The sequence below is a fragment of the Macrosteles quadrilineatus genome, unplaced genomic scaffold (genome assembly GCF_028750875.1).
Source record: "Macrosteles quadrilineatus isolate MER2022 unplaced genomic scaffold, UCM_ALF_1.0 Scaffold_9__3_contigs__length_116548681, whole genome shotgun sequence".
Lineage (NCBI taxonomy): Eukaryota > Metazoa > Arthropoda > Insecta > Hemiptera > Cicadellidae > Macrosteles > Macrosteles quadrilineatus.
The window spans coordinates 94,664,544-94,688,578 of NW_026542602.1; the positions used below are offsets into that span (position 1 = coordinate 94,664,544).

General features: G+C 36.1%; 2 protein-coding genes across 5 annotated transcripts in view; one reads left to right on the forward strand and one right to left on the reverse strand.

Moving 5' to 3' along the window:
- Window positions 1–739: 739 nt before the first annotated feature.
- LOC129004184 (GDP-fucose protein O-fucosyltransferase 2-like) lies at window positions 740–10,033 on the reverse strand. 3 transcript variants are annotated; one of them, XM_054432647.1, is made up of 2 exons: window positions 9,930–10,033; window positions 740–3,326 (listed from the first exon to the last, which is right to left on the reverse strand). In XM_054432647.1, the coding sequence occupies exon 2, from the start codon at window positions 3,130–3,132 to the stop codon at window positions 1,825–1,827; it is 1,308 nt and encodes a 435-aa protein (XP_054288622.1). In that variant the 5' UTR covers window positions 3,133–3,326; window positions 9,930–10,033; the 3' UTR covers window positions 740–1,824. The 3 variants fall into 3 exon arrangements, with proteins under 3 accessions (XP_054288622.1, XP_054288621.1, XP_054288620.1); XM_054432646.1 differs by having other exon boundaries at window positions 9,937–10,029; XM_054432645.1 differs by having other exon boundaries at window positions 9,733–10,017.
- A 396-nt stretch (window positions 10,034–10,429) lies between these two features.
- The window catches only part of LOC129002826 (glycoprotein-N-acetylgalactosamine 3-beta-galactosyltransferase 1-like), a 28,137-nt gene continuing 14,531 nt past the window's right edge, over window positions 10,430–24,035 (forward strand). The window contains exons 1-2 of one of the 2 annotated variants that reach the window (XM_054430904.1): window positions 10,430–10,665; window positions 23,074–23,144. In XM_054430904.1, coding sequence (XP_054286879.1) covers window positions 23,138–23,144 — 7 coding nt within the window. In that variant the 5' untranslated portion in view covers window positions 10,430–10,665; window positions 23,074–23,137. Of the gene's footprint in view, window positions 10,666–20,217; window positions 20,298–23,073; window positions 23,145–24,035 lie in introns of those variants that run through there. The other variant, XM_054430905.1, reaches the window with a different exon arrangement.

Sequence of the window (24,035 nt, forward strand, 5' to 3'; positions counted from 1 at the left end):
TATTTAATAGTATTAATTAATAGCTGATTTTAACTACCTTTTAATGACCTGTTCAGAAGCAACTACTACCTTGATAAGTTGAAAGTGTTTGAGTAATGTTACTGAGGAAGATTTATCAAATTAAAATTGAAATTGTTTAGTAATAGGTTTTACGCCACACTACAATGTTTTAAGCAAGGATTTAGTCCAGAAAACAGCTGTTTGCCTTGAGCTTAATCAAATGGGGTTTCATTACGTTCTACTGAACTGTAATGAGTTTTTACCGGACACCAACCAGCTGATTGTATTTGGCAATGAGTGGTTATAAACAAAAACATGTAACCTCTCTAGAAGTAATGAGTAGTGATTGTTAGTCCTTTAGTCTGTGGGTATATATGGAGTTTTTATTGTTAAACCACCTCCACCTCTTGCACACATTTTCTTTTGTCCATCAACTTTTGATAAGCTAAAGCTTCTAGTGGGGTTGGAACCTTAGACCGCAGAGAAAGATTCATACATGGTGGGCTTTCCCCCCACACACTAGCCAATAATACGGGGAGACTAATTTTGTATAGTGCTGGGAACCCAGATTTAAACTAGCTTGCTATGTCGTGACTTGAGTTCATTGGATACATTAACTTATCAGATAACCCTTTAGTATCTGACTATTTTGAAGAATAAGTCAATCATAAAGAAAACAAATCTGAGATGTAATACCCTTTAATAACAAACTATTACAAAAAACTCTTAATAAAATACAAAGTAAGTACATATATTGTAAATCTACTTGGGTAAATAGACACTACAAGCCAAATAAATAAAAATAAATATTAGTTTTTAAAATGCGTTACCTATTAATTATTGTCATGATAAAAACATGTAACGATACACAATTTCGATACTGTGGAACAACACAGCTTAACATTCCATTTTATTTTTATATTACTGCCGCACATATTAAAATACCAAAATCCAAATCGTCATTGTGAAAAGAAAAAACAAGATAACAATAACATGTAATGGAGATAAATTAACCAAGTATTAATTGATTATGTTGTATAATAGTAAAAAAATGTATGTAAGAATATATAATATCAGAATCAGAAAGAAAACTTTTTAAACTACAGGACCTGATCTTTTTTACTTATCACGTACTTATACGTACCGTAGTTCAAAAAGTCAGTTGAGAGTTTGGGAATCAATCAGTATTTCTTTATAAAATCAAATAATTGGCCTACATGGCATACTAAATCCCTAAAAGTGTATGCAAAATTCAATCTAAAGATTAGGTCTTGTTTAGATACAGTAGACTCCCTCTTATCCGAACTCCTAGGGACCGAGGCCAGTCCGGATAACGGGTTTTCCCGTTAAGCCGACGTCCCCAAAAACTCATTAAAACGGACCGTTTACGGTGATATTCGACTTAAATTTAGGAGAGCATTGTATTTAGACATGTGATTACTGTTCTCAAATCTTTCCCACGAGAACAGTCGTTTCAGTACCGGCCACTTCCTGCCGATCTAGTCCGGTTAAACCAATGTGCTGATAAAAATTGTCCGGTTAAAGAGATGTCATTTCCATCGAGTGTAGTCCGGAAAAGAGGGAGTCTACTGTAGCTAGTATACTTTTACCTCTGCACCACTAAACTAAACATAAACTAAAACTCTTTGAGATTCTGCTACATTAAAAAATTAACGGTGATTGATTCCAAACAGGAAAACATAAGCTCAATCTTAGGAATATACTTTTTGTTTTTACAAATGGTTTAAAGCTTATCTCATATGGCACTTTATTCTTTAGATTTCTATGTACACTTGAGCGTTCAAGACACTCCAAATCTTGGTTTCAGAGTTCATCAGACTTACGATAGTTGATCGTATGAGAGCTATGTCGAGATTCATCTTCTGGAAATTCTATCAACCATTTAGTAGGATTAACACAATTCTCCTTAATGGATGTTGAACAGAAACGGTTGAATGTTGTTTCCGGAAGAAAGCCTAATACCTCTCGTTCTTCTTGGATGCGATATGTAAACGTTGATTCATAAGTACCAACAAAATATTTTGCATGTGATGCAATAATCTGGTCGATAATAGCCAATTCCGCATCTTTAAATGTTTTATTATTAGGAATTGTGTCTAAAAACCTGATGGCGAATAGATTATCTGCGTGCAACATGCTTTTGATTCTAATATATTCCTGTTCTGTTGCATCAGTAGCTACAAATACAGTGTTTAAACCTAAATCATTCAAATGTTTCTTTATTTGTTGAACTGTCTCATGGATTGTTGGGACCGCGTCGGGATGGCCTACCTTAAATTCCTGTCTTCGCAGATGTACACTGAGGTAAGGTCCTCCTTTCGCTGATCTTTGAGGAGTTTCATCTCGAAAGTCAACAGGCCTTATTGTTCCATCGTTAACATCACTTGAGTTTAAGTGAGCAGCTCGATAATTACTAGCAACTTCAACCAGTCGTTTGGCGAATCGCATACTTCGCCTGCACGTCCAGTAGTCACTGTCCCCGTACAGCATATGTGTCACTATTTCTGCCCTATCAAACATCACAGCCCTGGCGTTGGTGGATGAAACAACTGATTGTAGAAACCCTGACGTACCATGAAAAGATATGCATCTGAAATGCTTTGTCGTAATTCGCCCGTCAAAAAAGAAGAATGTTTCATCACTTTCATTTCTGTGACTGTTTCTACACTCTGAATAATTCCACCTCTCTGACCAATCAATCTCTTTGCCCTCTGTCCACGAGTAGAAATCAGGAAAGTGCTGTAATACATAGGCTTCGTCTATTTCTTTACTGTAATCAGAAATAAAATCTTCGAGTTCAATTACTGGTGCAAATAGCTGAAGACTTGGGATATCAAAAAAAATGTTCCATTGATAAGATGCATGTAAATCATTTCTCCAATGCCAAAGTTTATTCCAAGGGGGGAGAACAAGATGCCAATCAAATTCAGATTTGTTGGATAGATTATGAATAAAGATTGCCATCCTCATGTAGACATCCCGCCTCAAGTTAAAACCTTCACCAGGATTGACATCGTACAGAATATATCTTCTAATCTTTGCCTTAGGAGAATTGTCTGAACATTTTGTTAGAGTAAAAATCAAAAAGATCAAAGTTATAATTTTATACATGTTTGAAATTAAAGGATGGACCAGTCTTCAACTACACATGGTATGCAAACTTTACGTTATTCCATCTCTCATTGATTTGAGGGACCATTAAACAGCCTAATCGAAGCTACTAGCTTAACATTCATACATGTATTTAATTGAATTTTGTTCTCTTGAAGCATGAGTTGTTTTTGTGACAAAAACAGAAGCATATTCTGAAAAAAAGAAACAAATTAGTAAATGCAATATATATATATATATTATTTATAAGGTGCATTATTTTAAATAGCCTTGACGATGGCTCAATAGACCTATGCTATTGACACTGCTCGAAACTTTGCTTGGTATACCCTAATCACTTAACCATCCTTATACTGATGATTGATGAATGGATATCACAATAATGAGATACAAGGGCTGTCTGTAAATTAAGGTCTCCATCAAGCTTTCTCACAACCAAGCAGCAAAGTTCAAATCTGAAACCAACATGATGTTCCTTACTCTATTCTCTACTATTCTAGCTGATTCCTATTGCTATGAGACTATTCCATTAGTCTGGTGAACACTATTAAAAAACATGAAAGAAAATGTTAGGTTTTTGTGATCTCAGTTTTCAACCGCATTTAAGTCCATTGCCAGTTGCCTTACGTGAATTGAGTATTTGGGTTTGGACATAGGAAATGTGTACAAGGGGGGGAAGGGTTGGGTTGGGAGTGGGCGCTTAACATTTGCATAATATTTCCATTGTGGAAGTCGACTGCGGTTTTTCATCAGTCTCGTTTTCCCAAAGTAATTAGGTATTTTTCATGCAGATCATAGTGTGACTGAACAAGAGAGACTATCAAAAGAGTTTCCATAAAACCATCAAGGACTACAGTCAGCTCAGGAAGTCTAAAATATGTCAATCTGCAAGTAAAGTTTCCTCAAATCCATTCATTATCTGTTGCGATGGAAACTGATGAACACCTGCTTCCAGCCTCATTGTGCATATGTTCAGGCTTTTACATGTTCCCAAAGCCACCAATATGAATTTTCTATGTCGTAACACTCTTTTGTGAACATAATATCTGTTAATTGGCAACAGTAATCACCAGGGATTGAACCCCTTCCTACAGAAACCTAACCACAGAACACAATTCATACTTGACGATAGCTTCAGGCCAATGTTCTTCCACAACGACTTTTAATACTTACTATGACCAGACTAATTGTCACACATGGGTAGTAGGAACCAACTATAATAATAGAGAACAAAGTAAGGAACACGATGTTGGTATCAGATTTGAACTAGCTTGCTTGTTTGCGACCGGACATCGATCAAGACTTTAATTTACAGACATCCCTCGAACAAAGAATTAAAATATGGTGGCTTTGGTAACCAGCGTCAAGTTTATTTGATATATCATATATGTAAATATTGATTTTGTGTCATTTACAATATATTATCGGATGAAATATTATTAGTTCGATACTACAATACTGTATTGTATCTCGATATAATATTGATTGTATTTATTGAATAAAAACATTTTAGGTAATGTAAAGTAAAGAGATAAATGAAGATATAAAATTACAGAGAAATCAATTTGTACTTGTATCCTATTATTTACGAGTTTGTGAACGGTACATTTTGTAAATATTATTTGTTTTTATTATAAACTGAACCAACCTAACCTAAACACTGCAGCACACTACAAGAGTGGGGGGCAGCCCTCTTCATGAAAAGACCCAAAACAGAAAATCAATATTTACAACAATAAGTACTATTTACATCACATGTGATATGGAAAGCGAATAGGGACCTCTTGTAGGGAATTTTCCATTTTGAGCTAGGATATAGATTTGAATTCCTTATTAAATTCCGAATCACTTGGTCCAAGTCCCATGCATCTACGATTTTTTGTTGTTAAAAGTTATAGGATTTTTAACTTTTGTTATGGAAAAGGGTCATTTTGAGAAAAACTATTTTGAAAGTTTCAGATACGCATAAAACAGTTTTTTTTGTAATTTAAGAAACAATTTAGGTATCAAAAGAAAGCTTATAATGCCCTCTTTTGGAAGCAATACCAATTTTTGTCTTAACTCACAGTAGTTTTCATTTAAATAGTAGTTTCATCAAAGCATGTTGTAAAAATTACATTTCAGACACACATCACATTTCTCCATAAGATAAAAAAAGGAACCACTTGTCGGAACCGCAAAATTTGTGAGATATTTTGTCCTCCGTAAACTGAACTTTGTTGTAGTTCTCTAAATTTCCACTAGAATGCAGGAAAATTCATTTTTTGGACTTAAGTCTGTTTATAAAGTGAATGATAGAAATGGGAATTCGTTGTGGCGAAATAACATTGAGCGACAACAGGTACCTTTTCTCAGACCGTGCAGAGGCTAACAAAATGATTTATTTCGACCTTTTACAACTTCAATTTGATATTTCAACCAATACTGTCCCGTTCTATGTTAAATGAGGTATAAAAATCGATATAAAACCCAATTTAGATATTTTCGACCTTAATTACTTGGAACCTACCTATATCAGCCATACTGAAAATTTTGCATCACCGACAAGAGGTCCCTTTTCGCTTTCCACACCACAAAATAATGAAATATTTTCATCACTATCATAAGTTATTGCATAAAAAATATAAGTTATTTACGTTTTCTGTGGAACTGTACCCAATCACTATTATTGTTATTGCACCCGCCGCGCTAAAAACTTAATGATCTACAATCTGGAAGAATCATCTGTGGGTGATGTTGATGCCAGGAAAAAACATGATCTGGAATTGGCCATTTCCTTCTTCTCAACCCTCATTCCTAATTTCTCTAGCAATGGGATCAAAACTTTCCGTGTTGGTGGTAAAAAACCTGACAAACCTCGGCCTCTTAAAGTTGTGCTTGGCAGCAATTCCGATGTGATCACTGCAATGAAGAATTTTGCCAGCTCTGGGACCATTTCGAATCCACGATTTTCTTCCGTCAAGCTATCCAGAGACAGAACTCCCCGTGAAGCCGCCCACCTTCAAAACCTCAATGCCGAATTAAAGGAACGCACCACCCGTGGCGAAAAGGATCTCACCATAAGGTTCCTAAACAACATCCCCCAGATTGTTAAAAATTCAAAAAACGATTAATTCCCAACGGCGCACCGCATCACCTCAGTTGTTATTTTCAAAATGTGAATGGCTTAAGAAGCAAAATTTCTGAACTCTCAATCAGTGCTACAACTTCCTCCTACGATATTATCACCCTGGTTGAAACGAATCTCTTACCTGACATGAACTCTTCAGAACTTGGCCTTACTGGTTTTAACGTTTTCAGATGTGACAGATCTTTGGCCACGAGCAATAAGATCAGTGGTGGTGGTACTCTCATAGCAGTACGTGATCACCTAGCATGTCAACTTGTCCCCTTGCATGCCTGCTCCTCGGAATGCGTCTTTGTTACCTGTACTTCTGGAACCCGTCGCATCTTGTTGGGCTCTGTCTACATCCCCCCCAGCCAGCCTGCCATCGTCTATGCCGACTTCTGTGACGTGGTGGAGGATATCCTCTCATCTTCTAACTTCGTGGATGACGTGCTTATCTTCGGTGATTTTAACAAACCTGAAGCGGACTGGGGTGAGCTTGATTCCTGCGAAGGCGATTCCTCTTCAAACTACCTATGCAACTTAGCTTATACTCACAACCTCTCCCAAATCAACAAAATCCGAAATCGCAGAGGTGTCTACCTGGACCTCATTTTTTCATCTACTCCTACAACTGCAGTTATCCGCGCTGACGACCTTCTTGTTGCCGAAGACATTCATCACCCTGCGCTCTCCTGCTCAATCCTGCTGCAGAAACGCTCAGCCTCGAGGGACGTCAGGATTGTACCTGACTTCAGAAAATGCAACTTGGACGCTGTATTTCGTGATCTGCAGAACGTTAACTATCCTTCACCTTCTTCTCTACCTGATGCCGAATCTGCCTTCTCTGACTTCTGCGACCACCTTGGCTCAATCATATCTCAACATACACCCACAAAACAGCTTCAATCCTCAAGCTTTCCTGCCTGGTTTACCGAGGAGCTAAAACGACTTGTCTTAAGGAAGAAGGCCACCCATCGACTTCTTAAAACCTCAGGAAATCTTCGTCATCGTGAAAGTTTTCGCAATTTGAGAAGCCAGTGCAAGTCTTTAGCCACCAAGTGTCATCGAGACTACTTAAAAAGAATTGAAGACGACATTCCTCATAACATAAAATCTTTTTGGTCTCACGTCAACAGACTCAAGAGCAGTCCATCCCCTGCTGCTAAACTATCATTTGATGGTAGAGAAGCTGAGTGTGCTGCCGGAAAGTGCGAACTATTCTCAAACTACTTTTCATCCGTCTTCACGGAGAACCAAATTCCCTCGCCTGTCTTCGACTTTGGCTGGAACTTCTCCATCACTAAATGTGTCATCACAGCCTCAGACGTTCAACTCAAACTTGCCTCGCTTGACCCTAATAAGGGAGCCGGTCCTGATGCTATTCCTCCGTGCGTTCTTAAATACTGTGCCCCTATTTTGGCTCCTCATCTGGCTATCTGGTTTACATCCCTGCTCTCACTTGGAATCTTCCCATCGGCCCTTAAGCGTGGCTTTGTCGTCCCCATCTTCAAATCTGGTGATCGTTCAAATGTCAGAAACTATCGGCCCATTGTCATTCTCTCTGCTGTTGCCAAGGTGTACGAGAGCATTGTTTTGGACTACCTCTATTTTCATCTCCGTAAATGTATCTCCTCCTCTCAACATGGCTTCCTGCGCTCACGCTCAACAGTAACAAACCTGATGGAGTTTCAAGAATACGTCATGGCCGCTTTTGGCGATGCTCTCCAAGTTGACTGTGTTTACCTTGATCTCTCCAAAGCCTTTGACAAGGTCAATCACAACATCCTTGTGGCAAAGCTTGCCGGATATGGTGTGGGGGGGGCCCTGCTTGAGTGGTTAAACAGCTACTTGACCAACAGAACCCTTGTAGTCAAGTACGACGGGTGCCTTTCTACGCCATTCAGTGTCCTATCTGGAGTCCCGCAAGGGTCCCACCTCGGTCCCTTGCTGTTTAACCTGTTCATGAATGACATTGGCAACGTCATCCTCACCAAATTTCTCATGTTCGCCGATGATATTAAGGTATTTGGCTCGGTGTCATTGGCTTCTGACCTCGAGCGCCTCCAACTTTCTCTCACTAACATCGACGCCTGGTGCAAGGAAAACTTCATGGAGCTCAACGTCTTGAAATGTGTCGTCATCTCCTACAAACGTGGTGCAGCCCCAGTCCAATTTGACTACGTCCTCAATGGTTCTACACTGAAGAGAGTGGACAGGGTACGAGATCTCGGAGTGACAATGACCCCTTCGCTCAACCCTCACGAGCACATTGCCCACATTACAACCAAAGCTAGCTCCCTGCTTGGTTTCATATTCAGATCAACAAGGAATTTCAACTCACCCTTCACCTTGATCACGCTCTACAAGTCCCTGGTACGCCCGCTGCTGGAGTGTGGGTCAATCATCTGGTCTCCCTTCCAGAAGAACCACGTCAGCCAACTGGAGAGCATACAAACCCGCTTCATACGGATGCTTGGACCGAGACTTGGTTTTACCTACCGCACTACCCCGGTTGACGATGTGGAGAAGTCCTTCGATCTTCTGCCTTTGTCACTCCGACGTCATCATGCCGACATATTCATGCTCTACAAGCTGGTTAACGGGTTTGTCGATTGCCCCAACATCCTGAGTGGTATCGACATTACCACGCCCAGAGGCACCCGCTCCAGGACTATATTCAGCAGACGCTTTCTCCCAGCCTACTACTCTTACAACAGCGGAATTAGCCGTCTACTCAAGGCTGGTAGCACGGCGGCTGCTCAACTGGATTTCTTCGGTGAGAAGCCCCTCCGGTTCAAAAAGAAGGTCTCCCTGATCACTTGAGCAACCACACTCCAGCACATCTGCACATTTGTCTTCTCATCGTTAAAACTTGCTGTTCATATTCTTTGTTGATACTCTTTTTAGTTTATTCTTCTGTTATTAATATTTATTATTACTTTGTTATTACTATTGTTATCACTATTTGTTATTACTATTGTTATCACTATTTGTTATTACTTGCTATTACTATTTATTATCACTTTGTTATTACCATTGTTATTACTTTTCTAGTCAGTAATATTGCAAATGCCATCTAAATTGTATACACATATTTTGTAAAAAGGTGCAATCCGTTGGGAAATAAATAAATAAATAAATAAATTGTTAATAGCATTGGGTGTTAGTAGGCTATAAGTCTATGAAAACGACAACACTTGTTTTAATAATACTATCATACTTGTATGTTTTTATTCATTCATTCAACTTGATTACTTATTCTATTTTGCTTGAAAAGTGAAAGAAACTAACCAACCTAACATGTATAATATTGTAATCTGTTATACAACTTAATGTACCGTAGGCTAACTTAATAGGAAATCGATTAAGTAGAACAATGAATTTATACTATGGAGATTCTGCCATTAATATCACCTAAAATTAAGTACACTGCTCTCCTAATTTTAAAACACACTTGTCTTTTTATTTAAAGCAATCTAGGCTACACCTACCGTGATGATTGAGATCCAAATTGCCTCAGGCAAGAAGCTAGAAAGGGAGGGACTAGGCCTAGCTCTCAAAATTGCTTGGAAAATTATTGTAATTAGGGCCTACTTATTGATAATTCTTGACAAATAATAGATTATGTCCTCATAACATTTACTGAATTTATACAAAAAAATTGAACATATTTATCTATAAAACTAACCTCTTACCATGCCATTGGTAGGCAACTGAACTTGAAATGTTTATATTTGGTGGATGTTTTGATTTAGGTTAGGTAATTTGACATTTACGACTATCTGATTACCAACGGAGTAAGAACAAGAAGAAGCTATGCATAGAGTTTGTATTAAAATGCAGAACAGCTTGATTGGGACTATGGAAACGATGGAAACTTTAACGTCTACTCATACTCATCGATTCTCTCTCTTAAGACAGAACATTGGGTGACTGTGCAAATAATTACACGTTGGCATGATTGATCAAATTAATATTGTTTGATAAAATTGTTATGCAAAATGAAGACCAAAAATAATTTGAGTTTGATAATTTCAATTTCGATGTCCGTCTCTCTCTGGTCCAAATGTCCAAATCCAAAGTCCGTCGAATGATGATCATTGATCAATAATTGATGACTCGGTGTCTGTCTGATGAGTAATCTAATCTCTCTCTATTGACGTTATTCTTATTTTGTTATTGAGGTTAGTTTTATTCTACCTCAACCTCAGTGAGTGTTTAGTAGTTTTAGTAGTCCTAAGGTAGGCTAATTAATTATAGTCAATCGCTGAGAAGTGTAATTAAAGAATAGGCCAACCGGACAAAAATATTTCTTAGATGGAATAAGTTTAAACTTTGTTGCTTTTTGAAATGCTGTAGAGTCTCGATAGACACAATGATTAAGTTAACAACATGAATTTTACTCAACATAGGCCTAGATGCAGGTGAGATATGATAATTAATTGAATGAATTAGGCTTAGTCCCTAGCCCGGGTACAGTTTCTTAACTGGGCTATGCTAATAGATTGAAACTATCGGGTACAGTTTCTTAACTGGGCTATGCTAATATCGATTGAAACTATCGATTTGATGGTAATTATATCGACCTCCGGACCTCACCCGAAATTAAAATTTTTTTTTTTTAAATGGTCGAAATTTCACGCTGATTTCAAAAATGATTGTCGTTTTTTTCGGAAACGTCCCGTTTTCCCGGAAAATGGGAAAAACGGGAAAAATATTTTTTCCTCAAAACCCATGTTATGGGTACTCAAATTATGCGGAATTTCCTCCTGAACAAGAATATGTAAATTTCATTACGATCGGACCACTATTAAGTAAAATATCACAGAAAAACGGGAAAACGGGGAAATTTCTTTTTTGCTCAAAACCCATGTTTTGGGTACTCAAATTGTGCGGAATTTCATCCTGAACAAGAATATGTAGTTTTTATTACGATTGCTTTTAAGTAAAACATCACCGGACAGGTTAACTAACCTAACATAACCTAACTTAGGTTTAGATAAGTTAGGTTAGGCTAGGATAGGTTAGTTTAGGTTAGGTTAGGTTAGGTTGGTTTAGGTTAGGTTGAGTTTTGTTAGGTTAGGTTAAGTTTGGTTAGGTTAGGTTAAGTTAGGTTAGGTTTAGGTTAGGTTGAGTTTTGTTAGTTTAGGTTAGGTTAGGTTAAGTTTGGTTAGGTTAAGTTTGGTTAGGTTAGGTTATGTTATGTTAGGTTAGGTTAGGTTAGATTAGGTTAGTTTACTTACAATACTCATGTTATTAATAAACTAACCCAACCTAACCTAACTTACGAACTTAGGTTAGGTTAAGTTAGGTTAGTTTACTTACAATACTAACCTAACCTAGTTAGGTTGAGTTTTGTTAGGTTAGGTTAGGTTAAGTTTGGTTGGGTTAGGTTAGTTTACTTACAATACTCATGTTATTGATAAACTATTCTAACCTAACTTAGGAACTTAGATTAGGTTAGGTTAGGATAAGTTAGGTTAGGTTAGGTTAGTATTGTAAGTAAACTAACCTAACTTAACCTAACCTAAGTTCGTAAGTTAGGTTAGGTTGGGTTAGTTTATTAATAACATGAGTATTGTAAGTAAACTAACCTAATCTAACCTAACCTAACCTAACCTAACCTAACCTAACCTAACCTAGCCTAACCTAACCTAACCTAACAAAACTCAACCTAACCTAACTTAAGCTAACCTAACCTAACAAAACTCAACCTAACCTAAACCAACCTAACCTAACGTAACCTAACCTAACCTAACTTATCTAAAACTAAGTTAGGTTATGTTAGGTTAGTTAACCTGTCCGGTGATGTTTTACTTAAAAGCAATCGTAATAAAAACTACATATTCTTGTTCAGGATGAAATTCCGCACAATTTGAGTACCCACAACATGGGTTTTGAGCAAAAAAGAAATTTCCCCGTTTTCCCGTTTTTCGGTGATATTTTACTTAATAGTGGTCCGATCGTAATGAAATTTACATATTCTTGTTCAGGAGGAAATTCCGCATAATTTGAGTACCCACAACATGGGTTTTGAGGAAAAAATATTTTTCCCGTTTTTCCCATTTTCCGGGAAAACGGGACGTTTCCGAAAAAAACGACAATCATTTTTGAAATCAGCGTGAAATTTCGACCATTTTGAAAAAAAAAATTTTTAATTTCGGGTGAGGTCCGGAGGTCGATATAATTACCGATTTGGTTAGTAAGCCTTCATGCGATTTTTTCACCATCAGCAAGTTTGGTTGGTTAGATTAGGTTATGATAGTTTTATTTTATAATAGATATATTTAAAAATATCGATTATTAATCAATATTTTCAATTTGATAGTTTATTTTTTATTTATTTATTTGTATATGGCAAACACCATTTTACATTTCACATTGCAATTAGGGCTGCACTTTACTTTACGTCCTACACTCATTCGAATGAAAATATCAATATATATCGAATGAAACGCTCGATAAACCAATATTTTCATTCGGTTGTTTCATTCGAATGAGTGTAGGACGTAAAGTAAAGTGCAGCCCAATTAACTTATATACAGATGGCCAAAAAAAGATGACGTAATAATACATGCGTTTGACTATTACAGCTATCTACTACCTACACTTAATTAACAAAACAAAGTTGAGAAAATAAATAAATATATGATAAATATCACAGCAAGTGGCAATAAGACTAGTTACATGCAGGAATACAATAAATATTAACGAAGTAGAGACTAACAATAAGCAAACCCAAAATTATGAAACACTACAAAATAAATACAGAGTATGGAGGCAAAAACAGCAAATTTACAGAAGAGAACAATGTGCAAAAGGTAGGTACGGTAAACTCTGAAGAAAATAAAAAAAAAACAACAATAAAGGTAACAACAAGATAGACCATAAATATGAAAAAGTAATGCACAGAAGTGAGGGGAGTCGACGGCCCCAACACTACCACACACTCTTGCACAGAAACATGCACTCACTGGCTCGGAAGTGAGGGGAGTCGACGGCCCCAACACTAAGTCATCGCCACACTCCTAAAGAAAAGCTAATGAAAAAAAAAAATCAAACATGCACATGCTCCTCTGACGAGTAGAGGTTGGTTAGCTCTTTCCTAAGACGATTCTCGGAGAACTGAATCAGGTCGATGTAACTGGGCAGGCTGTTTCCCAGACGATGAAGGCGAGACAGAGCACTGTGGTAAGAATACTGTGTCGAACAATGAGCTCTCTCAAAGAGTCCTCTGGATCGAACCATCCGAGCACAACGAAAATCAACCCTGCTCAGCAATTCTGTTGAATCGACCGAGGCTGTGATGATCTTTAAGAGCAGCAGATCAAAGATTTTGCGTCTCGAACTCAGAGGAAGAAGTCCAAACCGACGTTCCATCTCATCCAGTGGTACTTCAAGGTAGCGAAAGCCCAGACTCACTCCAAGTACTCGGAGAAATTTTCTCTGTACACCCTCGAGAAGATCAACATGGAATATCAGGTATGGTGACCAAACTGGCGAGCAGTACTCCAATAAAGGGCGGACCAGCTGCACATACTAAGTCCTTAGGGCATGAGGTGAAAACCCATCTCGAGACATTCTGACAACAAATCCCAGAGCAGAATAAGCCTTCTTACTTATGTTTCTTATTTGAGGTTCTGGACTTAGATTCGAGGAAACAGTTACTCCGAGATCTTTCACTGTAGAGGATCGGTGGAGAGTCGAACCAAATAAGGTATAGTTGAACACCGTTATATTCGTGCGCCGAGAGAAAGAGAGTACAACGCACTTAGATATGTTCAACTCCATCTCATTCTCCGAGCACCACCACAGCACATTGTCCTAGTCACTCTGCAGCTCCTCACATTCAAAGTCCGTTGTTACTTCCTTATAGATTTTAGCATCGTCTGCAAACAGCAACATTCTTGAGTGCGCACTATGTGTTTATTATTCGTCGTGTGTTTGTGTAAATGTAAAAAAAACTGTTACTGACGACCTTCATATGAAGTAATTCATCCTTGTACTCACCTGATGATGACCTCCTAGCAGGTTGAAACTAGTTGTGGAGACAACAATTGGATTGCATGAATAAGGTATTTAAACCACTATCATAGTTATTATTCGCAATCCGGAGGCTACCCACACCATAATGAAATCTATATACACACTATCTACCTGGTGGTTTCTGTTGAAAGCTGAGATAATGCCGTCATGGTTTGTTATTAAGTTGGTCGTTGAGGATCTGCCACTATAGAATCCATAGAGCTGTAGACAGAAAACTTCTGGTAAAGAAAGACAGCCGAGTAAGAACCAGAGACTCAAACACTTTTGCAAGCGTTGGCTGAATCGCTATAGGCCTGTAGTTCTTGATATCCGAGGGATTGCCACTCTTTAAAATTGGTACAACAAAGCTTGTCTTCAGGCAGTTAGGAAAAACACCAGATGAAAGAAATGAATTAAAGAAGATTGTTATGTGCGGTGCAAGAATACAGCTACAGTACTTGAGTAGCGATGGAGAAATCTCATCGGGTCCTGCTCCTTTATTAGCATTCAGAGGACAAGATAAAATTAAATTTACAAATTAATTTACAAGTTTAAATCAATAATTATAATAATATTATCAATATTTTGAAATAGGCCTATATCTACTATAAAATTACTTAACTTAATCTAACCAACCAAACTTGCTGATAGTGAAAAAATCGCATGAAGGTTTACTAGGCCTAATCAAATCGATAGTTTCAATTGATATTAGCATAGCCCAGTTAAGAAACTGTACCCTAGGCTATGATAGTTTAATTTTATAATAGACATATTTTAACCCTTAGAGTGCCAGGCGATAAATAAAAGTAACGCTCAAAAAATGCCGATGATTTTTCCCGAAGGTCGCGCTAAAAATGCCGACCGCGATCTGGCGATTTTTAGGTTAAAATTTCTTAAAAATCGAATTTTCGATATTTCGACCAACGAAAATCGATGTATCGCATCTAGTAACTTTCGACTCAATGTTAATATATGGGTTAAAAGAATCCGAGTATCCATTCGGTTGCTATGACAACTGTTCGATCATTACGAAACGTCCGGTCAGCCGGACGTTGGCACTTTTGGCCCGTTCCAAAAACGTCCGGTCGGCCGGACGTCGGCACTTTTGGCTCGTTTTAAAAACGTCCGGTTCCCCGGACGTTGGCACTCAAAGGGTTAAAATATCGGTCATTAATCAATATTTTCAATTCAACAGTTTCAATCAATATTAGCGTAAATAGCCCATTAAGAAACTGTACCCTCGATGGCTAGCCACAAATGTAGGCTACCTGGAGGTCACAAATTGTGGATAGGCCTAGGATAATTACACTGGTAATTCTGAGCAATTACTTTGTCAACCCCAAACTTTTTCATATTTTACTACGGTCATATGGATGTTCTCAGAAAACAAGAAACATATAATTCAAGCCCCGCAAGGCCATCGTACAGGTTGCCGAGCGATAAGAAGGTTCAAAGTCCACGCGATAACAGTGGCTTGTGGGAGACGTGCGTAAGGCCAGTTTTGAAAGTACCGTTATGTTAGGTTAAGTTAGGTTAGGTTATGAATTAAGCTAACCTAACCCAACCTAACCTTGCTGGGCTTGAATTATATGTTTCGTTTTCTGAGAACATCCTTATGACCGTAGGCTAGTAAAATATGAAAAAGTTTGGGGTTGACCAAGTAATTGCTCAGAATTACCATTTCACTAATTCGTAGGCCTAAATTACAAGGCTAAAATGTGGTTCGGATTCCACTAAACTGTAGGTTCCTTAGTTGTTATTAGCTGTAGGTCTATGGGCTTTAATAAACACGTTCACTGCGGACCATTTACCGGTGAATTGTAGTTTCTTTTTCCGCCACCTTGAATGCTCACCCGTGAGTGGCGACATTGACTACATTCCATTCATTTTCTGCGCAGCATCACACAGAAAAGAACGGGTATTTTAAAATTTAAATTCAAACTGTTTCTTCAACCATTAAACATTAGGCTACTGTACAGTAGCCTAGTAGGCCCTAGGCTATGTCTAATATACACGTTATATAACGTTAATTAAATTAAATAAAAATATTTATGTCTGCGTTTAGCTCTATGGGTGCTTTATTGTGGTGTAGGTTGTTAGTAAATTTCCCTGTAACTTAAAATATCCTTCTGGCAAGCTTAGCAGTTAACTTATTGTCCCGTCTTTCTCCCTCCAATTGGCATACGGTATAATGGGACCGGCTATTTAGTTCCAGACAGAGCTGCTATCTGTGTTTTTCAGCAAACTATGTCGACTCTTTTTTTAACGCAGAACATCACCGCACGTCATTTGCTATTGGTCAGACTGAAACATTTGAAAGCCAAATGGGGGCTCGCTCGGTGCTGCGCTGCACCGGGCTGCCATTTTATGTGTCCGCAGCAAACGTGTTAAGTTTTAAGTCCTGTCTAAGGAACATGTCGGCCTTAGCCAGTATTACAACGAAGTAACAAGTTACAATATTATAAAGTAGGCCTACCGGTAGCCTACTCATCTTTATTCACACTTGGCTTAGAATAGGCCTACCTAACTTACCTTTTTATGATCGTCATTTCAGTTAAAAGTAAAAAGAAGTATTTTAGTTTTTAACCTATGCTTAGTTTGAGCCTACATTTTAATCCTGTAACTTAAGGTAAGCAACATCAACAGATTAAGGCTATATGACTCCACCCTTTAAATTGATTTGTCCATATTGATTGATTTTAGCAATAAACTAACTCAATGGCTGGGCTGTTAGGCCTGTCGGTTGATTTTGATTCTATAACTAACTACAGTTGGATTAATGATAGGTATGCTAAGTTACTTGTGTTAATCTATATTAGCCTAAACTTAGTTTAGCGAAGCAAGCGTACCGTAGCTCTCTTTCCTACCTGTTAAGTTAGGCTACAAATAACTTCACCAATAAACTTTGCCTAACTTAATCAGTTCATTGTTATCTCGGCGCGTAGTAAAATTTGTATACTCCGTATACTTCGAACTCTAAAAAATTAAATTTAGAGATGTCTTCTTAAAGTTTTTTGCATGCTGAATCCAAAAACGCAATAAGTTTTTGTCGGAAAGATTCCTGAGTAGCCTTAAAATTAAATAACAAATAAGTTAACAAATTGAAGTTTAATTTAGTAAACTTAATTTGGATGGTGGAGGTTTGGGGGAGTCCAAATTTTAAACTTTGCGGTGACTAGCACTTGAAGGGGAGTATGGTTTTTGGAGTGGAAACAGCTTTTAGTTTTGTTGGTGGGTTTTGCCTGGAACTACAGTTACCTATAACAAATTGTTGGAATTTGTTTAAACTTAATGATAGATTGTGGGAGTATGGTTTTCAGAATTTTACATTGAATCAAAATCACAGTTCAAAAAACAGTGCAGTTAAAGTTTATGTTATAATGAACCGATTTGTTAGTTTATGTTAGCTCCATACTGTTTTTGCACAATTAACTTAATTAAAATAATTTTGGGTACTTTCCTGTTAAAGGGAACATTCATCATTATCGATGATTTTTTTTTCGATATATCGATATTTTGTTTTCTTTTACGATACATTACAAATTGACAGCTGATCGTTAGGCTAAAACATAGTATAGATATGAAACTGTTCTAAGCTAACCTAACATAACCAACCAAACTTGCTGTATCATTTAAAAATTTTGTTTGTAACAGAAAAGACAAGTGGAGAATTTTAAACGGAGTTTCTAATTTTACATAAAGTTTGGTTAGTTTTGTTAGGTTAGTTTAGAACAGTTTCATTTCAATATTTTTTAAATTGTTGTTTCTGAACAATATTTATTTATCGTAGTTGTCAGCTGATATGTTTCAATTTGTTAATATTGATAGATCGAGAAAAAATAATCGATAATTATGAATGTTCCCTTAAACAGGAAAGTACCTAATTTTGTTAGTGAAACTCGACGAAATAACAATTTCAAAAATGTAAAACACTTAGGCCTTACACCGTACAGTCACAAATCTACTAATCTACATAAAACCTGACAAATCTTCCCCACATGCCTAAATAAGAACTGATTATTCTGTAATTGTTGCAGATCTGTATGGATCTGAATGTCATTTTTGTTTTGGTTTGTAATGTTCATGTTAACAGCTGATCTTAGTCATAGTGATGGGATAACCGAATGGTTTCCATGACCGAATAATCAATCAGTTATTTTTTGCGTCAATCGGTTATTTTTAGTTGAATGAATCACCGAATCAATTTTAGTCATTATTCACTGTCACAAAACACAACTAATTTTTATCTTATGAGAAAGTGAATGGCATTTAGTCTTTTAGCGTCAATCGGTGATTTTTAGTCGAACGAATCTCCGAATAAATTTTAGTTTCCTGATGATGTGACAAACTAAATCAACTAAATAACTAAATCACCGAATCGCTCGGTAAGACTAATTTAACCGAACCAGAATAAAATAACCGAATTAGTCTATTCAGCATCAATAACCGATTGATTCGGTTATTTTCATTCGGTGATTCCCACCACTACTTAGTCAGTAACAAGAAAGCTACACAGCGCTCACATCATGCTACACTCATCCCTCTATCATATTTTGGTTTAAATACGCACCTAGGTGACGTCTTCATTTAAATTATTGAGGGTTTAAACAATTGATAACACTTAACAGGTTTAAAAGTCCAAAGAGTTAAAAGTTCCAAAGACAAGTAAACACTGCATGTATTATATACATACACACTAATTTGTATTTTTGGTTGAAGTACCGTACCAGTGTGTGGAAAAGTAAAATGAGTGTGAGAAAGTAAGTAAATGCAGGAATCAGCTACTTTGCATGTTATAATCAGTGCAAGAACACGCTTTGTCAGCTAGGCTAACTGTAGGAAAATGTAATTTTCCTAATCAAAGTGTTTTGGCTATGTACACTTCCTATGTTTTGGAAGGGAAGGTACAAGTGCAGGAGGAAAAAATTTGGTAGGTTAGGGTTAGGTTAGATAGGTAGCCTTAATGTAGATATAAGATCACTTGAAAACAGTATGAGTTTCTTTCTCCCAAGATGTATTGTAGTCAAAACAACATTTAACGCTGAAAAAGTCAAAATGGCGTAGATTAAAATTTTAAGACAATAAATTGTCCTGCACATTTTTACCCTAATCTAGATGCTTTTGGTACATACTGTTGTCCTTGGTATTTTATTAGACTGCTCAATTTAGTTTGGACGGACATTTATCTATTTATTTATTTACCAACGGCAATACGCCAATTTACAAAGATAAAGTTTGACAGCTACAACAGTGAATGTTTGTGTTTTGTGCTAGGCATTAAAACGAGTAACAATAATAACTTAGATAATAATAAATAAATGACATTACAAAATCTTCAAAAATATTGAGCTAGAAACATTTTTGGACTTGAATATAATTTTAATCTGTATTGATGAAAGAAAAAAAAGAAAAATTGAAACCATACATTTATATGTGTAGGCGGAAATTACAAAAAAAAAAAAAAATCCTCAAGTAAATAATTGTTACTCTTTTGTTTGTTTTGAATATTTCATTTGGTAAAATAAACTAGTGTATTTAAATGAAATGGAATTAAATAAACTTATTCCTTTATTGATCACAATTATTTTACATATTATCAAAAGTCCCAAAGTTTATACGATACTTTACTTATAAAAATTGTACATAAAACCTAACAAGTAAAAACAAAGTGATCAACAAGAAGACCATTTTAGGAACTCAAGTATGCTGTTGCTTTTCCGCTAACTTATTCTGTTTCATAGTGAGTTATTGCAAGTTAATCACTGACTTTGCTTGGAAATAGTTTGCTCTGGCAGATTTTGTTAAGAAACGTCTTTCAAGTGTGTTTTATTCATGTGAGGCGGAAAGTCCCGATTGTTTAGAAAACAATGAGAGGTATTACCAGTCAGTACAAGTGTTCAGTGACGGCTTATCTCAAAATGTCACTACTTCTCCAATCAGATGTCAGACATGTTAATCTCATTGTAGGATTGCGTTGTGTACTTGTGACATTGGTTTGGTTAACTGATTTTGAAGGTTCGGCTTTTTCCAGGTAATATGTTCAAATGGAATATCTCAGATTTTATTAACACATCATTTTGCATATTACAAAAAAAATATATAACACTCTCGAAACACTATTCAGTGCCATAAACAGACATTTTTCCTGAATTTACAAATTAAATGGAATATATCAATCAGATTGTAACACATAATTTTAATATTACAAAACCTATAACACTTTCAAAACACAATTGAATGCCATAAACAGACATTTTTCCTGAATTTACAAAGTCAGTATCATATCCAAAATCTTAACTGACCTGAAATGTACCTATTTATTATGGCAACCATCATTTTGCAAAGTAACAATGGTGGTAGAATTTTAAACTATAAATAAAATCTTAGTAAACTTATACATGGAAAGGTGGCCATAACTAAGTTTAATGGCATCAATAAATTCTTATTGAGTCTTATTGAGTCTTATTGGACTGTGGGAGAAATAGAACTCTAAACTAAATCAAAATGTAGCTTTTATACAAAACAACAAAATCTTTTCTACAAAAGAAGGGATGAAACATCTGAATGCATTATATTGAAGTTAATACAATAGTACTAAACACATGTGCAATTAAATCCCCAAACATTAAAAACCCTCTTGATATTAAATGTGACAATCTATATCTATTAAAGAGGAACTATGTATGTATGTATGTGTGTATGTATATACGTTATGGACTCCGAAACCGCTCAACAGATTGTAATAAACTTTCAGGCAATATTAAGCCGGGTTTTCCTAGGCGCGGAGTCGGCCAGCGGAGAGAGGAACGCGGAGAGCGGACTCAGCTTGTCTTAGGTAATTTAATGTTACTGTTTTCCTAGCAGCGGAGCGGAATGCCATGTTAATTTCAATTCCGCTCTCCGCGTTCCTCCTCCGCTGGCCGACTCCGCGTCTAGGAAAACCCAGCTTTAAGCATCTTTCAAGGATGGTTCGAGTGAAGTTTGGTGCAGATCCGTCAAAAGCTCTGCCCCAGAGGGTTTTAAGTGGGCCAATGCAAGGCCACACCTAAAAAAACAGGCCGTAATGCTCGTCTAGCATGACGTCACGATAGAAGATGGCAATGACGTAATGTTTGCCGTTTGTGATCAGCTGCTTGTTTTAATATTTTCATCGAAAACAAAAATATAACCTTAATTACGTCATTGCCGTCTTCTACCGTGACGTCATGCTTAACGAGCATTACGGCCTGTTTTTTTAGTGTGGCCTTGGCCAATGTCAGACTTTTTTATCTACAATGTTTACAAATAAATATAATTTAAAAGCAGATGTTTACTTTCACCAACTGTTTTGAAGGTTTGAATAATCACAACATTCTGTATTAGCATTAGTCATGATTTGAAATAGTGCCACAGTGTTTCTACAGAGTGCAGCACAGAAAACTATTTTACTTTTGAATTAGTCCAAATGTATTAAACCCCAATCGCAGCACACCTGTGTACTCAACAACGTTTAAATTCTCCAATGTTAAATATTAAAACATAAAAACCTTTATCAAAGTATTATAACCAATAAAATGGATGACTTTTTTAAATTTATGACAACAGCTAATTTGCAACCTAAAGGTGAGTGAGCGTAGCGAACGCACATCAACCTGGAGGCGAGTTAGCGTAGCGAACGAGCTAACCTGAAAACAAGTGAGCGCAGCGAATGAGCTTCAACCTAAAGGTGAGTGAGCATAGCGAACGAACTTCAACCAGGACGTGATTGAGCCATACGAATACTTATAAAGTTAAACGGGGCAAAGCCCGCGAGTACAGCTAGTTTCACATAAACTGTTTAAATTGCTCCAAGACAATTTTTTAATGCAAATCAAATAGAACAAGGAAACAAAATTAAATTACAGAAAGATTAATTGAGTACTTCAATACCGTACTTCAATTCCAAATATTTCAATATTAGGCCTATATTATGTCAAGTTTATCATTCCTAGTTTATATTACTTTATTTTCTAATTATTTGTTATTACAACTTAAATAAAATAAATAAATAATTTATTGTCTTGACAATATAAATTGTATCGACAGTACAATTAGGTTTAGTATTAAATAAAACTCTTGAAATTTCAATGCATTTTTCATTGAAGTCTTAGCATGTCCTTATTTGTATTTACATTTTTTTTGGTGCTGTTGTATGAGGGTTCCCTGCTTCTAGTGTAATTGATTGATCATTGTTATGAATTATGTATACTGTATTGGGTTGACTAAGCCATTGAAGAAAAGAAGTAAGAATTAATGATTAGTTCAGCCATGATTTGGTTGCCATTAGATTAAATTTTGTTGTTGTTTCTATTTCAATAAGTGTTAAAAATGCATCTCATCAACTTCTTCTTGTTTGATTGATAGTATGACGGTTTTTGTTTAGGAATAAGGAGTACAACATTGTCCTATGACTCTTTCTAATCATTTTATCCCAAGTACATGTCTCATTTGAAATTGTTTTATTTTATTTCCATTCCTATGGCAATACCATTACAAAATTGATACAGGTGTAATTATTACAATCTTAAATGCTTATAAATAAATCAGCGATAAAAAAAATGTCATTTTAACAGGAATAAAATTAATGTTAAATAACACATAAATGTATAAATAATAATTTTACGAGTTTAACAAAACAAGACACAAGAAACACTACTCTATATGTTTACATGCACATTGGTTAATAAATATTTTTTATAGAGTATAATAATATTTGTATAGACTAGGGCCTATAATAAATCATCATAGTTGTTCAGCTGATCGTTATTTAATGTTCGTTTTTGTTGCAGGGAGCCAAGAGAACAACGATGAAGTAACTCTGATTTTATCCCGAAACAATCTCTAGTCATCATAATGCTCAGTAAGTAGCCAATATATATTTCACTGGCTTAAAAGTGTATTTTTTTAACAGGTTGTCCTGGCTTATTTCGTAGATCATGTTAATTGTGAAATAGGAGTTATTGACTGAGATAATTTCTGTATAGCTCAAAGATCCGCTTTATCGTTGCATCAAAATTGTCGAACTTGATATGCGTAGTTTGCGAGTCATATAGTCAAATTATAAGGAAACTGGTAAGCTTACAAAATTATAGATAGTATGGTGATGTCTTTAATTGTAATCTTATATGTTTAAAAAAATCGGTTTTTCTTTTCCGAGTTTGTTTGGCTTTTCTATCCGACAAATTTTTATAATTGAGGTCTAAATTGAAGGCATGCATGCACATATTTTACATCAAAATCGGCATATATTTATCTACACTACTACTCGGCTTGTACGTTTAAACAAAATTTGCTCCCCATGTATTTCTTATGGGAGTTTTTTTCTTTTCCGAGTTCGTTTGGCCCTTCTACCTGACCGATTTTCATGATAGAGGTCTCAAATTGAATGTATGCAAGCACAGATTTCACACCAAACACCGGCATATATTTATCTCCTGTATTACTCGACCAAAAAACATAAATTTTATTTTTTTTATTTTCGATTTCTTACTTCAATTTAAGATGTATTTCACCAATTATAATTATATTATCGTATATATTTTGGTCTCAGAACATTCAGTGAAATTACGGCTTTCATTTAAGCTATTATTTATTCAAATTGGACGAGGTTCAAGAAAACACAAGGTAAATAACCAACATAAAAATTATTTTTATAAGATTTTTCTATGATTAAAAATAAATAGCTCCAGTTGTCTTATTTTATTTGTTTTAGACTCACAATAATCAGTAAATTATAGGCTTTAATTTTAGC